Source organism: Eubalaena glacialis, chromosome 3, assembly GCF_028564815.1.
Source record: "Eubalaena glacialis isolate mEubGla1 chromosome 3, mEubGla1.1.hap2.+ XY, whole genome shotgun sequence".
NCBI lineage: Eukaryota > Metazoa > Chordata > Mammalia > Artiodactyla > Balaenidae > Eubalaena > Eubalaena glacialis.
Window position 1 is genome coordinate 193,942,146 of NC_083718.1, and position 12,671 is coordinate 193,954,816.

At 63.8% G+C, this 12,671-nt stretch overlaps 1 protein-coding gene across 1 annotated transcript in view; it reads left to right on the forward strand.

The window, feature by feature from the left end:
- MORN1 (MORN repeat containing 1) overlaps positions 1-8,493 on the forward strand; it is a 53,798-nt gene extending 45,305 nt beyond the window's left edge. Inside the window, exons 15-16 of the mRNA XM_061184161.1 lie at positions 6,280-6,326; positions 8,345-8,493. Coding sequence (XP_061040144.1) covers positions 6,280-6,326; positions 8,345-8,493 — 196 coding nt within the window. The remainder of the gene's footprint in view (positions 1-6,279; positions 6,327-8,344) is intronic.
- The last annotated feature ends 4,178 nt before the right edge of the window (positions 8,494-12,671 follow it).

The window sequence follows — 12,671 nt, forward strand, 5'->3', positions numbered from 1 at the left end:
CCCTCACCACACAGACCCCGCCCTGTGGAGGGAGCAGGCAGGGTTCGCACCCACCCGGCAGGGTTCCGGCCTGGAAGGGCCCTGGGTGTGGACGACAGGGGAGGCCCCGAGTCCTGGGGGTCGTACAGGGGGTGTGGCCGCCTTGAACTCCCCTTCCCCTGGGAATGAATGGCCTGCGTCCGCGGGGCTCTGGCTCTTCCCGGCCGTCGCATACGTGGCTTCTTTGCGTCTCAGAGTCTGGTTCCTGAGTTGCTGCCCCACCACAGTCAGGGGACCCTGCCCTGGTCCCCCGTCCCCGCAGTGCCAGACCAGCGGAGACGGCGTGCGGACCGGGTGGCCCCTCCGTGCGGCCCCAGGACCCAGGAAGGCCGGCGGGCGGCCCTGTGCCGTGCTGCTTCCCGGGAGAGCGCGGTCTCCACCGCAGGCCTCGCTGCATTCCTGCAGAGACATTCCTGGCGTATTACGGAATTTCACAGCATGACACAGAGCCCTGTCAGTTCCTGAATGATGTGAGACTGTGTCAGCTGCACAAGACAGAGTCCATTTCAGAACCGGGGCCGTGAGCCTGCCCGGCCACACGGGAGAATTCCATCGCATCGGGGGGCACGTGGCTCTGGTTGCATCTTCCCCAGAAATCCTGGATGCCGGCCCTGTGACAGGAGGACGCGCCTGCAGCCCCATCAGCCTGGTGGCTGCACTTGACCTTGCCCGAAACTGCTCAGTGGAGGACCAGCCGGAGCCTGACACACAGCGACCGGCCCTGCTCGCTCAGAGAAAAACGGGTTTCATTAAGACTTCCGTGATTAGTCATTTAATCAGTCATTAGGCGAACGCAGATGGAGACAATTTTCTACTTGAATAGATAGTTGAAGCCCACGGTCCAAGAGCCCCCCACCTCCGCAGAGGGTCGCGGTGACCGCCGAGCCCCTAAGACAGGTTCTCGTCCCCTCTGAAAGGCTGTCCTCCCTGAGCCTGCATCCTGGGCTCCCCCTCCGCCCGCCGTCCCCCCTCCTCTGCCGAGTCCAGGACAGCCCTGGACGGGGGTGGGGCGCGGTCCAGGAACCACCGGGGTCAGCAGTTCCTGTCTCGAGCGCTGGCCCCCGCACCCTGAATGTGCTGGGCCCAGTCAGGCAGGCCCGGCTGGTGAGGCCACGGTGGGCAGACAAGAGGGAGGTGCACCCCCAGCCGTAGGGCAGGGACGGGGCCCCCCTCGGCCCCCGTGATGGAGTAAACGGGCAACTCCACGGCCACAGGCCGGGGGCTGCCTGCCTCTCCCGGGACCCCCAGGCCTCCCACCATACCCTCTGGCCTCTGGGGGCCAATTCTGGGTGCCCTCCCCCGACTCCGTGTCCTACACGGGGCTCAGCCCAGGGGGCCACAGGCAAATGCTTTAGAACTGAATCTCGAATGACCCAAAGGATCCCCACGTGAGGACCGAGGCAAAGCCCACGGGCCCTCTGCCTTCCCGGCCCTCGGCAGGGAGCTCCTCTGGGTGGGCATTCATGGAAAACAAGAGAAACGGAAGGTTCTTTACTTCTTTAGAGACTTTCAAAGACTGAGAAATGAGCCCGTCTTGTCCGCAGGAATAACAAACCAGAGCAGGTGTGGGCCAGGCAGGAACAGCTGGCCGGGAAGTGCGGCTCTGGCGCCCTGACCGCTCCGCCCCCCAGCAGAGCGGGATGCTTCCGCCTGACGCAGGGCTGGAAGAATCACCGACGGCAGATGGGGAAGCTGGAGGCCCGACAGAGCCCTTAACCCTTCACACGCCTACCCCCAGGGCACCACCCACGGTCCCCCTGGCCGAGGGACCCCCCTCAGCAGGCACCCCCAAACAGAAAACACCCTGCAGGCTTTCCAGGGCCTGGAGCTGACTGCCCAGCGGTGCCCCGCGGGGCACAGGAGCCTCTGGGAGAGGAGCCGGCCGGAGGCCCGCGCCAACCTGAGACTGTGCCTGGCGCTGTGCCTGGGGCTGTACCTGGGGCTGTGCCTGGGGCGGTTGCTCCAGAGCTCACGGCCCTGCATGAGACCCCCTGTCTCTCGGGGGTCCTAGGGAGGCAGCGACAGTTCCCAGCTTGGCCCCAAATCAGGGCCAGCCGCAGTGCTGCAATGAGCTGACTTTTAATTTTGGAACTTTCGTATGGGCTCTCCGCGGGGGCCAGAGAAGCCCCGGGGCCCACGCCCCACGTGAGCAGCAGGTTGGAGGAGCCTGGGCCGGCTTCTCGGCAGGCCGCAGACCCTCAGGGCGACAGTTTTCCCGAACTGGGGCCTTGACTGAGCCCTCTCAGCCGGCACATCCCACGAGCGCTGGCGTGATGCGCCCGCCCACCCCCAGGACCCTGGGCCTTGACCCAGACTGCCCGGGGCCGTCCCCTGACCAGGCCGCGGGAAGGGGTCCCCACCCTCTCGCAGCGGGTCAGCCTCGAAAACTGGTCCCCGTGCCCAGATAGGCCTCGGGGGATCCACACCCCATGCCATGCCCTTGTGTCCACTTCAGCGACTGGAAAACAGACGGCCACAAGGGTCAGGTGCAGGTCTGACCGCGCCCAGAGCCCGCACCCCAGCCCGTCCCCCGCGGGTCTGTGGGTGGCCAGGCCCGGGTCACGTGGGCTGCTGGAGACGCCTGGCCCAATAGGGAACCAGTCTCTCCAGAGCGTGAGCCCCTTTCTCCCGTGGTCACAGGGCACCTGGCCAGGGGCTCCCAACTCCCAGCACCTCCTACACCCAGCTGCCCGCAAAAGAGCCGGCTGTGTGCAGGTGCTCCACTCGCCGGTGTCTGGCCGACCAGCCTCAAGCTTCTCGTCCAATTACGGCCCTTTTCTCACCTCTGCCCATTGGATCCCCTGACCTGGGCCACGAGGAAAAGCAATGAGAAGCCACGGGCCACGGAGCTTGGCTGTAGCCCCACACCTCACCCAGGCTCAGTGGGCATCACCTTGGCAACAGCTCTGCTTAGGGTCAGACGTGCTCGCGGTAATTTCAGCGGAGAAAATCCAGGGCAGATTCCTAGGGCCTTTGTGACCCCAGTGCAGTGCTGCGACGCACCAGCTCTGGCAGGACACTCTCGGGGCCTCCGGAAAGGAGAGGCATGGCCGTGGGGCCACCCATGCCAAGAGGACAGCCAACGGACTGGCGGGTCCCTTGGGTAGCTGAGCGCCCGACAGGGACCCTCGCAGCAGGCCCAGCTTGACCACGTGTCCCACTGGAGCAGTCAGAGGGTGAGGCCCCTGGGCCTCGTGGAGGACTCGGGGGGACCCACCAGGGGAGCTTCACTACAGGCCTCGTGTCACAGGGACACATCTGTCAGGTCAAGACGCCTGACAAAGGCCCCGGAAGGACAGCCCCACGCAGCAGGAGCTCGAGGCCGCCCTCCCCCTGAGGAGCCCCACCCTTCAGGTCGGGTCACTGGAAGACAAGTCGGTGCTGTCTGGGCACCAGGCCTCGGTTTGGTCTGTAAATGCAGAAACGGACTTCTGCTTCCAGCCAAGATGGAATGCAAGGGGCTGGATTTGCCCTCCCACAAGTAAACAAGTAAAAAACTGGACAAGATCCAGGACACAACAGTCCTCGAGACAGTGTACATCTGATGTCGAGGAATGGGGAACCATGACGCTGAACCATCGGGGTGAGCCCTCGGGTCCCCCAGCATGCTGCCTCCAGGGTCTCCAGCTGTGGCGCAGGCAGGGGACCCAGGCAGGTTCAGGGGTGCCCCGGGGGGAGACACGGAGCTGGGAGGCCCGGAACACCGAGGCGGCAAGAGTTCGCAGGATGGAGCCCCGGAGAGGAGAGAGCCCCAGAGTCTGCAGAGCACGGATCAGCCCGTGCACGTGAGGAAAGGAGGCCAGGAAAGACCCACCAAGAAGGTTAAAGGGCGTCGTGTCCAGAGCTCACACGGGCTGTGAAAAGTGCGGGCTCGTTCCAACAGCCGGGCCAGAAGACCTCCAAATTCACGGGGCGTTGGTACTCACAAGGGTCCTACCTTAAACCCTAACCTTAAAAGCAAGACCCAAAAGGATCACACTGTTTCTAAGTAATGTAACAGCACCAAGGATATTTACAAGAATACAAAAGTATCCGGCACCCAAGAAGGTAAAACCCACAATGTCTAGCTTCTCATCAAAGATTACCAGGCAGAGAATGCAGGAAAGCACAACCCATAATGAGGAGAAAAATCAATCCATCAAAACTGATCCTGGACGACACAAGTGAAAGAATTCATAGGCAAGGACACTGGACCGATGATAACTGGATGGAACATGGAAGGTTGAAAAGACTGAATCAAACGTCTGGAGATTGAAACTGCGATGTCTGAGGGAGGGGTAATGGCCACGAAGCAGGCGAGTGGGCTTGAAGACACGGCCATCCCAAATGAAACCCAGAGCAAGACAAGACCGGACACAGTAAGCAGATCTTGCTTATTAAACCCTGAGACGACTTCAAGAGGCCAAATGTGTACACAGAATCGGAGCTTCCAAAGTGATGGGGCGAGGAGGAGATGGAAAACATATTTGAAGAAATTATGGCCAAAATTTTTTCAAATTTGGTGACAACTATGAACCCACAGATCTCAGACACTCAAGAACCCTAAGCACAAGAAACATGAAGACAAGGACGCCGGCCACAGACAGAGGGAAGGTCTTGGATGGGGGACTGCAGGACCTCGGGCGCACCCGGCCCCGCCCACATCCTGCCCCGCCCACATCCTGCCCCATCCCCACTCCACCCAAACCTGGGTCACGGGTCTCCCCACTGACCCCACGCACGCTTTCCCACTGACCTGGAGTCCAGGTGGATTCCGAGAGGAAGTCCGTTAGTGTCCCAGCTCTGAGCCCTCCTGATTCCAGCGCTGTGCACACAGTGGGCACCCGGTCAGCATTTCTGGGCTCAGACAGAACCTCCACCTCACACACTGCCCAGGCTGCAGCTGCGCCGGTCTCCACGGGGCCAGGCCCCGAGCCCTCGGGTCTACCAGAACCGTCAGCTAATCCGCTGGCTCCTTCCTGGCTCTGCCTCTGTTTTCTCGAAGCCCTGAGGGTTCTGTAAAAACTCTCAGGGTTCTTGTAACCCCATTTATTTCTCTTAAAGCTGGCAGCCTGACAGGCTCTGGTTATTCTTAGAGCTGAATACCCGCACTTCAGAATATTTAACGCGGCTCCTGGGTCCGAGCCAAGGCCCATTTTCCCCCACTGGAAATGAAGTAATTTTAAAATCTTTTGTCTTTAATTTTTTATCACCCAAACCACGCTTGAGGTATTGAAGCTTGGCAAGGGGTCAGAACCTGGTGGGTCACCAAGCCTGTGCCAGGAGCCCCCATGCTCTGCCCAGGCTCTGATGACAGGAAACCGCCAGCCACAGAGGGCAGGGGTGGGGGGACCCCGCCCGCTCCACTAAGTCCCTTTGGGGGGTAAGTCAGGGCAAGCCCAGCCTGTGGCACCTGGGACTCTGTAGCTCCGGCAGCCCAAGGATTCAGGGTGGCCGTCCACACGGCACCGGCTCCCTTGTCCCCCGAGGATGCGTGGAGAAGGCTGGGCAGAAACGGAGGGTGCAGCCAGGGCTCAGCTGGGGCACAGTGCCCTGCACTTCCCTGGAGGTGAAGCCCGGGTGGTCCTCCTGGGCAGGTGACCCTCCCCTGCGGGCAGGCGGGGTGAGCCCATCACTCGCTGCAGAGCAGAAGCCTGCATGGTCGAGACGGAAACGTTGGGACTGGGCCTCAGGGCTGAACAGCTGTGGCTCCCGGGACCCCCGCGACCTCCTGTCTTCACCCGCTGCCTTTTCTCTCCTGCCTCACGGGGGGACACCAGCGCCCACGGCCCCAGCCCGCCTGAGTCCCAGCTGCCGCTTGTCACTTCTCGCTGGGAAATAAACGCAGCTCCCGTGTCCTCTCCATACAGACTCTACACATCCGTGAGGCCTCGGTGCAGCTCTGATGCCCACTTTTCAGAGCAGCCCCTGGATTCTGCACGGGCAGCGCCCGCAGGGGGGCCGGGACTGGGTTTGTCCAGCTCCAGCTCTAGCTCCATGCGTCTGTGGGCACGTTTGGGATCGGACGGCGAGGTTAGGGGCTGAGGGCCGGAGACCCAGGTCCCAGGGCTCGCAGGGACCCCCCTCCAGGTGCAGGCAGAGCGGAGAGGGGCTGGGGCACACTCCCCCTCAAAGGCAGCAGCGGGCCTGGGAGGACGGGATGGTCACACGAGGGCGGGCCTGAGGCTTCTGCTGTCCTCAGGCCCGGATGCGGGGGACCCGGGCAGTGCCTTCAGGGGTCTCCTCCTCTTCTCCCCGCAGGCCTGACAGGGTGGTCACGGCGGAGCTGGCAGCAGCAGCCTTCCCAGGTAGCCGGGCAGCGGGCGGACACGGCCGGGCGGGGCATCTCCAGCTGTCACTCCACGATCCGAATGGGTCATTTGTGTCGACCTCCAAACGCCCAATGGGAAAGGGCAGCTCCCAGGGCTCCGGATGGGCCTTGGGTTGCACGAGGGTGCCCCCAACAAGGGTCTCTGGGCACCCCCGAGGCAGTACCAAGAGGGCCCTGGGCAGGTGGAGGGGCAACCAGCCGAGGGTCTTCACCAAGCCCCTCCCAAGGCTCAGTCCCTTCCAAGGATTGTGCGTGCCAGCAGGGCGCCTCCCTCTCCCCTCGGCCAAGGCGAAAGTCCCTGGCTCCTTGTCTCTGGGGTCCTGGTCAGAAGGCAGGCAGGCCTCCAGCTGTGGGCCCCCGACCCCTCGTGCAGCTGGGAGTGTTAGCGAGCCCTGCTGGTGGCTACAGCCGGAAAGGCCCCCGTGCACGGGCAGCGCTGGGGTTCCAGGCAGTGCCCCCGCCTGGCTCTTTGCGCTGGCACTGGCCGTCCTAACAACAGCTACACATGCCTGCCAACTGGCCAACAGGGCCAGCCCCATGGTCACCCCCAACAGGACCCCGGGACCCTCGCATGCGCCCAAGGAGGAGGTGGCGGGGCTAGGCAGAGAGCGTGCCCCCGTGCAGCAGCTGGGAGAAGCCAGCAGGGGACCGGCTGGACCGCCAGGCTGTGAGGGGCAAAGCCAGGTGGACGGTCGAGTCTCTGAGATGTGGGTCAAGCCAGGCCAGGCTCGGCCGGGCGCCGGGCCCACGGCGGGACCACGTGGCGGTTGGGCTGGGCCTTGGGTGGTTTCCGAGGCCGGCAAGGGGGCCCCTGGCCAGGCCCTTTCCCATCTGCTGGGAGAAGGGCCTCAGGAACAAGGTCAGATGAGGGCTGGGGCCCGGCTCTGCGGCCGCTGCCCACTGAGCTCTCGCCGGCTCCCCCACCGGCGCCCTTGGCCGCGGCTGGTGTGGCTGCGTGTTCCCGGGAACACCTAGAAACCGGGCTGCTTGGAAACACTGCGGCGTTGCCATGCGCCGTTTTCCTCCAGGCCGGCCAGGGAGGCCCGGTGCCCGGCTGCGGAATGTGGGCCCCCTCCCAGCGGCCCGAGCCGGCCCCCAGGACCCCCAGAACCGTGGCTTCTTCTGAAGGAACTGACTCAAGGTCAAGCAAATTCCTGCCAGCCCCAGAGGCCCTTTCTCATCCCGCCCCAGGCATGCAGGGCGTCCGCGGCCCCCAGCCTGGCCCGAGCCGGAGGGTAGCGCGCAGCCAGGGAGGTGGCCTGTTTTCCACCCCGGGTGCTGGAATGTTCCCTGACGGTGGGAGCCGACTCCCGCGCCCCCCTCAGCTGCGGCCGCATTCCTGGTGGGAGCCCCGGCCAGCCCTGCGAGCTTTTTCCACGCTCCGGTGCCAGCACTGGCGGCCTCGGGCGGGAGAGGACGGTTTCCATGGCAACCTCACTTTCTGTTATTTCTTATTTTCTTTTTTATGGTTTCTCCAACTTTGAAGCTCTCCAGACAGTTTACAGACTGCAAGGAAGAAAAGTGTTTCCTTCTCTCCCATGTCCCCCAGCGGGCGGCAATCCCACCCCCAGAGCCGCCCCTTCCCACAAAACAAGCCAGACAGCCATGTCTTCAGAGGCTAATTATTTTTAAAAACATTCTAGAGGAAGTGAGTTATTTTTCTCCTAAAAAGATAAGAAAGTATTTTCAAAAGAACCCCTGCCCTCAGCCACGCAGCCCCATCGGCGGGGTGGGGAGGCCCTGAGTCCGGCCCACCTTGCAGAGCTGGCACGTGTCCTCGGGTCCGGCCCCAGCTCTGCCCCAGGACACGGGGTGGGAGGTGGCTTCCCTCACCCCAAATGCACTTATTCACCTGCGTTGCCCACCCAGCTCCCCAGGAGGAGAAGGGCCTGGAGCCCCAGGCAGGGTACCGAGGCGGGGTCCCTGGGTGGGGGTCGGGGGGTGCGGAGGATCTGAGGGCGGCGGGAGCCTGGTCCAAGTGCCCGCCTCTCGCAGGGGGGTGTGTCGTCGTGATCCGTGACATGACCACCCCTCCGTTCCCGGGCCACACGCTGCCCGCTGCCTTCAAACACCTTCGGGTCTCGGCGCAGGGCTCGGGCCAGCAGCCCCACGTCCCTGGAGGCAGCCCTGCAGCCCCGAGCTAGGGGGCTGCCCGAGGCACCCACGACTGGCTTTAATAGAACGCGAAACACCGACTTCCGAGGGACCCCTCCCCCGACCCCTGGACACACGTGGCAGCTCATCTGGGCGTCCCAAGGCGGGGCGGCCGGTGGTGGCTGGTGCCCTTCTCGGCTGGCACGTCTACACTATCCACGCTCTCCCCGGGCTGAGCCCAGGCCTGGCGGTCCCAGTCCCCCGGCCACAGAGCCCTGCAGCGAAGCCGGCCCAGCTGACCCCTCGGCCCAGCACTGCCCAGAGCCCGGCCAGCCAGCGCCTGCCTCCCCACCGTCCCTGCCTTGGAGAGTGGCTCAGGGGCCCCGCTGGCAGCCGGGGGGTCAGGACGGCTCCCAAACGAGAAATCAAGAGGTCGTAAGCAGGTGATTGGTTTTCCAGAAACCAGAGGCCATGTCTGCAGGAACCGCTTGTCAGATTTTACAGCTGCCTCTGAAATGCACCCCCAGCCAATCAGCCAGGTCTGGGGCTCGGGGGATAGAGCAGGGGACACACCGGGAGGCCTGGGGGCAGCCAGACGTGCAGTCACGTGGAGGAGCCGGTGGAGGAGCCCGCACCTGCCAACCCCCTACTCGGGGTTCAACCACACTCCAGACCCCGGATCCAAAGCCTCCGCCCGGGGCCCCCAGATCTCCCCACATCCGCATGGGGCTGGGCTCACCCCCAGCCTCGAAGCCCACGACCTCCTCCTCATCCTCTCCCTGACCACCTGCTGCCCTCACGGAGTGTGAGGAAGGGGGAGGGGACACCCAGAGCCCTCAGCCCCTCCCTCACCGGCACAGTCACCCCTGGGCCCGAGTGGATGGGCCCGAGCCCCCAGCCACGAGGATGAAGCTGCTGCTTCCCATCCGAAACGCCCTGCTGACCCCACGCCCCTCATCCCGCACCCATCTCCCTCCTACGCTTGCCATCTGCACCCTCCCCCTCCCCCACTTCAGTGCTCAGAGCAAGGCCACCTGCCCCAAGGGGCTCCAGACACCAGACGTGGCCCTGGCAAGGCCCCCCATACCCTTGACTCTCAGCCTTGGGGCCCGGGGCTTGGGCCACCCCCCACCTCCCGGGGAGCTCGCTGGCTCCTGGTCTCCCCTGGCTTCAGCAGCGGCGGCGCGGCAGCCCCTCGGGCGTCCAGGGCACCGTAGACCGGACGTGCCCCACACCCACTCCTCCTGCTCGGCTGACAGCTACGCAGTCTTCTGTCGTTAAGGCCCAAACCCTCCGCGTCCGCCTTTGTTCTCTCTTGCTCTATGGTCCACACCCCCACCTCAACCCCAGCAACCCTGCACGTCTTCAAGGTGCATCCCCAGCTGACCCCATCTCACCACACCCAGCACTCGCCCTGCCCCTGACGTCTCTCCTCCACCAGAAGGTGACCCCACGGCTCGCTGCCCCTACTGCCCCCCTGCTCCCTGCGTCCTTCAGCCAAGCTGGGCACGCTTCTGCCTCAGGGCCTTTGCACTTGCTCTTCACCTCACAAGGCCTTCCCCACCCCAGCTCCAGCAACACGGCCTCCACGCTCCCCGCTTCCTCTTTCGTCTTCTGCACGTGTCACGGGCTAGGACGCCGTGCGTTTCACAAACCAATCTCCCCAAGGGTGGGCCTTTCGTCAGTTCTGTACAGCAGCACACCTCGGCACCTGGTGCAGCGTGTGGCCCACACGAGGCACCCAGCGGGTATCTGTAAGGAGCGGGTGAACGCCGAGCACCCGGTCGGTGCAGCCGCTACTCCAAGCCGGGCAGCGTGGAGGCACTGGAGACAAACAGGCAGAGGAGGTGTGCAGGCCGGGGCGGTTGTGGGGGGGACAGCTGGAAGGATGGGTGGAAGGGCAGACGGACGGACGGACGGATGGTGGGTGGGTGGGTGGACGGATGGAAGTATGAATAAACAGAGGGATGGATAGACGGATGGTGGGTGGATGGATGGGGATGGGTGTAATGAGGGATGGAGGGAGCAGAGGTCCATTTGTCTTTAGGACGTAGGTCTACGTGGAATAATTATGTTCTAACGTGAAAGGCAAGAAGAGGCTGATGATCAAAACCAATCCAGAGCCCGAGAGCCCTTCACCCTTCCTGCTTTTCTGTTAGTAGGTTTCCCACCCAATTTTCCCTCAATATACCTGCCTCAATACACGGTCAGCAGATGGGGCGGCCGCGGTGGAGCTGATCCCCCTGCAGGACCAGGGGAGCTGAGCCCCGGTCCCAGGCGATCCTCCCCTCTGCTCGGTCCCGGCTCCCAGGGCAGGTGGAGCAGCTGGGCGGTGAGCCCCGCCAAGGGCCCGCTTTGGCATCAGGAACAGAGAGGAATGACAGCCAGTGAGGGAAAGGGGGTTCCAGGACCTCCACGACGAGGGAGTTGACGCAGTTCTGAGCCTGAGACGTGGGGTGGCAGCTGGGGAGCCTGGAGCAAGCCGCATCTGTCAGCCTCTTTCTGGTTCGACGAGCTCAAGGAGCCACAGACGCTGCCAGCCTGGTCCAGCAGGGCCTCCGCCTCTGAATGTCTGTCAGGAGAGGACAGGCTGCGGGTGTCCCAGCAGTGAGTTCCCAGAAGGGGCCCACCCTCGGGAACCCCTGACTCCTGCATCATGCCTGGGCTCCTGGGGGCTCTACCCAAAGTGCGTGGAGGCAGACGGAGGGGGTGCAGGACGGCGCCCCCTCCGGAGGGTGTGGCAGGTGAGCTGCAGGGGGCGGTGTCCACACAGGGCTGCGTGAACCCCGGGGGCAGAGCCCTGGCCAGGACCCCATGCCCTTGAAAATCCCCTAAGACAGCTTCCTCCAGGCCCCGTCATCCACCGGCTCCACCCCAAGGCTCAGCAAGTCGCTCTGCAGCTCGTTCTTCGCTTCAAGATAAAACCACACTTCTGTCAAAAGAAAAACAATGAAAATGATGTTTCAATTTAAAAAACAAAAATGCTGGAAACAGAAGCAGCTGCTGTGTTTCCCACACGCCCGGGTCAGGAGGCATCTTCTGGGGTTGAATTCCAAATCAGCATCACGGTTTTCAGTCCCCAAACCCAGGGCAGCAAGTTCAAGGTCGCCGCCCCACAAGGATGACGCAGGCCTCCCGGGACGCGGGGCGGGGGCTGCCCATCGTGGGCAGCCCCCGCAGACTTGGAGCGAAGCTGGCTGTTCAAGTTGGCAGCCTCTGCAAACACAGGGCCCACGAAACCTCCTACTTTCCGAAGCCCGAGGGCAGAGGCTGCTTGGAACCCGGGAGGTGGGGTAGGGGCAGGACCGGTCCCAGGTGAAAGGCGCTGTCCCCTGCCCCTCCTCTCGTGCCCACCCTCTGCCAGGAGTCCTGGGTGGGGGGCGGGCGCGGCCCCAGGGACCCGCCCGGATTTCTGCTGAAGGTGGGGGGGTGCTGGGGGGATTCAGACACCAGAGGCACCACCCCCAGCCCGTTAGGACCCCCCAGTCCTCACACTGTGTCCCACAGACAAATCTCTAGAAAATCTGAATTCTCAAAAAAAAAAAAAAAGAGGGAGGGTCAGCAGAAGCCAGAGATGCTGGCCCGGCCATTACACCAACTGGAGGAGGAGCTCGGAGGGAAGAGCGGGGTCCTGAGAGGGGCAGCATCCAGCCTGGACCACGAAAGGCCAGAGCGGCAAGGCAGCCACAGGCAGGGCCCTACCTGGAGACAGTGCCCCCAGGCAGGCGGGGGCTCCGGCGGGCCTGCCTCTCCGGGGCGGCTATGCGTCTGCCTCTGGCCTGGAGAGCCCCCCGCCCGGGGCCTTCTCCTCAGAGGCAGGCAGGCCTCTTGGGAGTCTCCCAGGAAAGCAGCACCAGTGGGCCAGGTGGGGCCTCCAAGCCACCCTCCTCCACACCGGGATGGGGCAGGCAGGCGGACAGAGGCTGATGGGAGGCTGCCTTGAGGCTGCCCCCCACATGCCTTACACCCCAGGAGGCTACACGGGCTCCAGCAGGCTCAGGGAGGGGGCTCCTTTCTTCCCTGGGCCTCGACATCCCCGGTGGACCCTCCTCCTGCCTCTGACTTCTGGGGCTGGGGATTGGCTCCGGATGGTCCACTCACGGAAGAGACATTTACCGAGCGACAACCACGCGCCTGAGTCCCAGCCAAGCCCCGCCGGGAACAGAGAACACCTTCGTTCCTCGACTGGAGTCTGGAGCCAGAGACGAGGGACACACACAGAGACAGG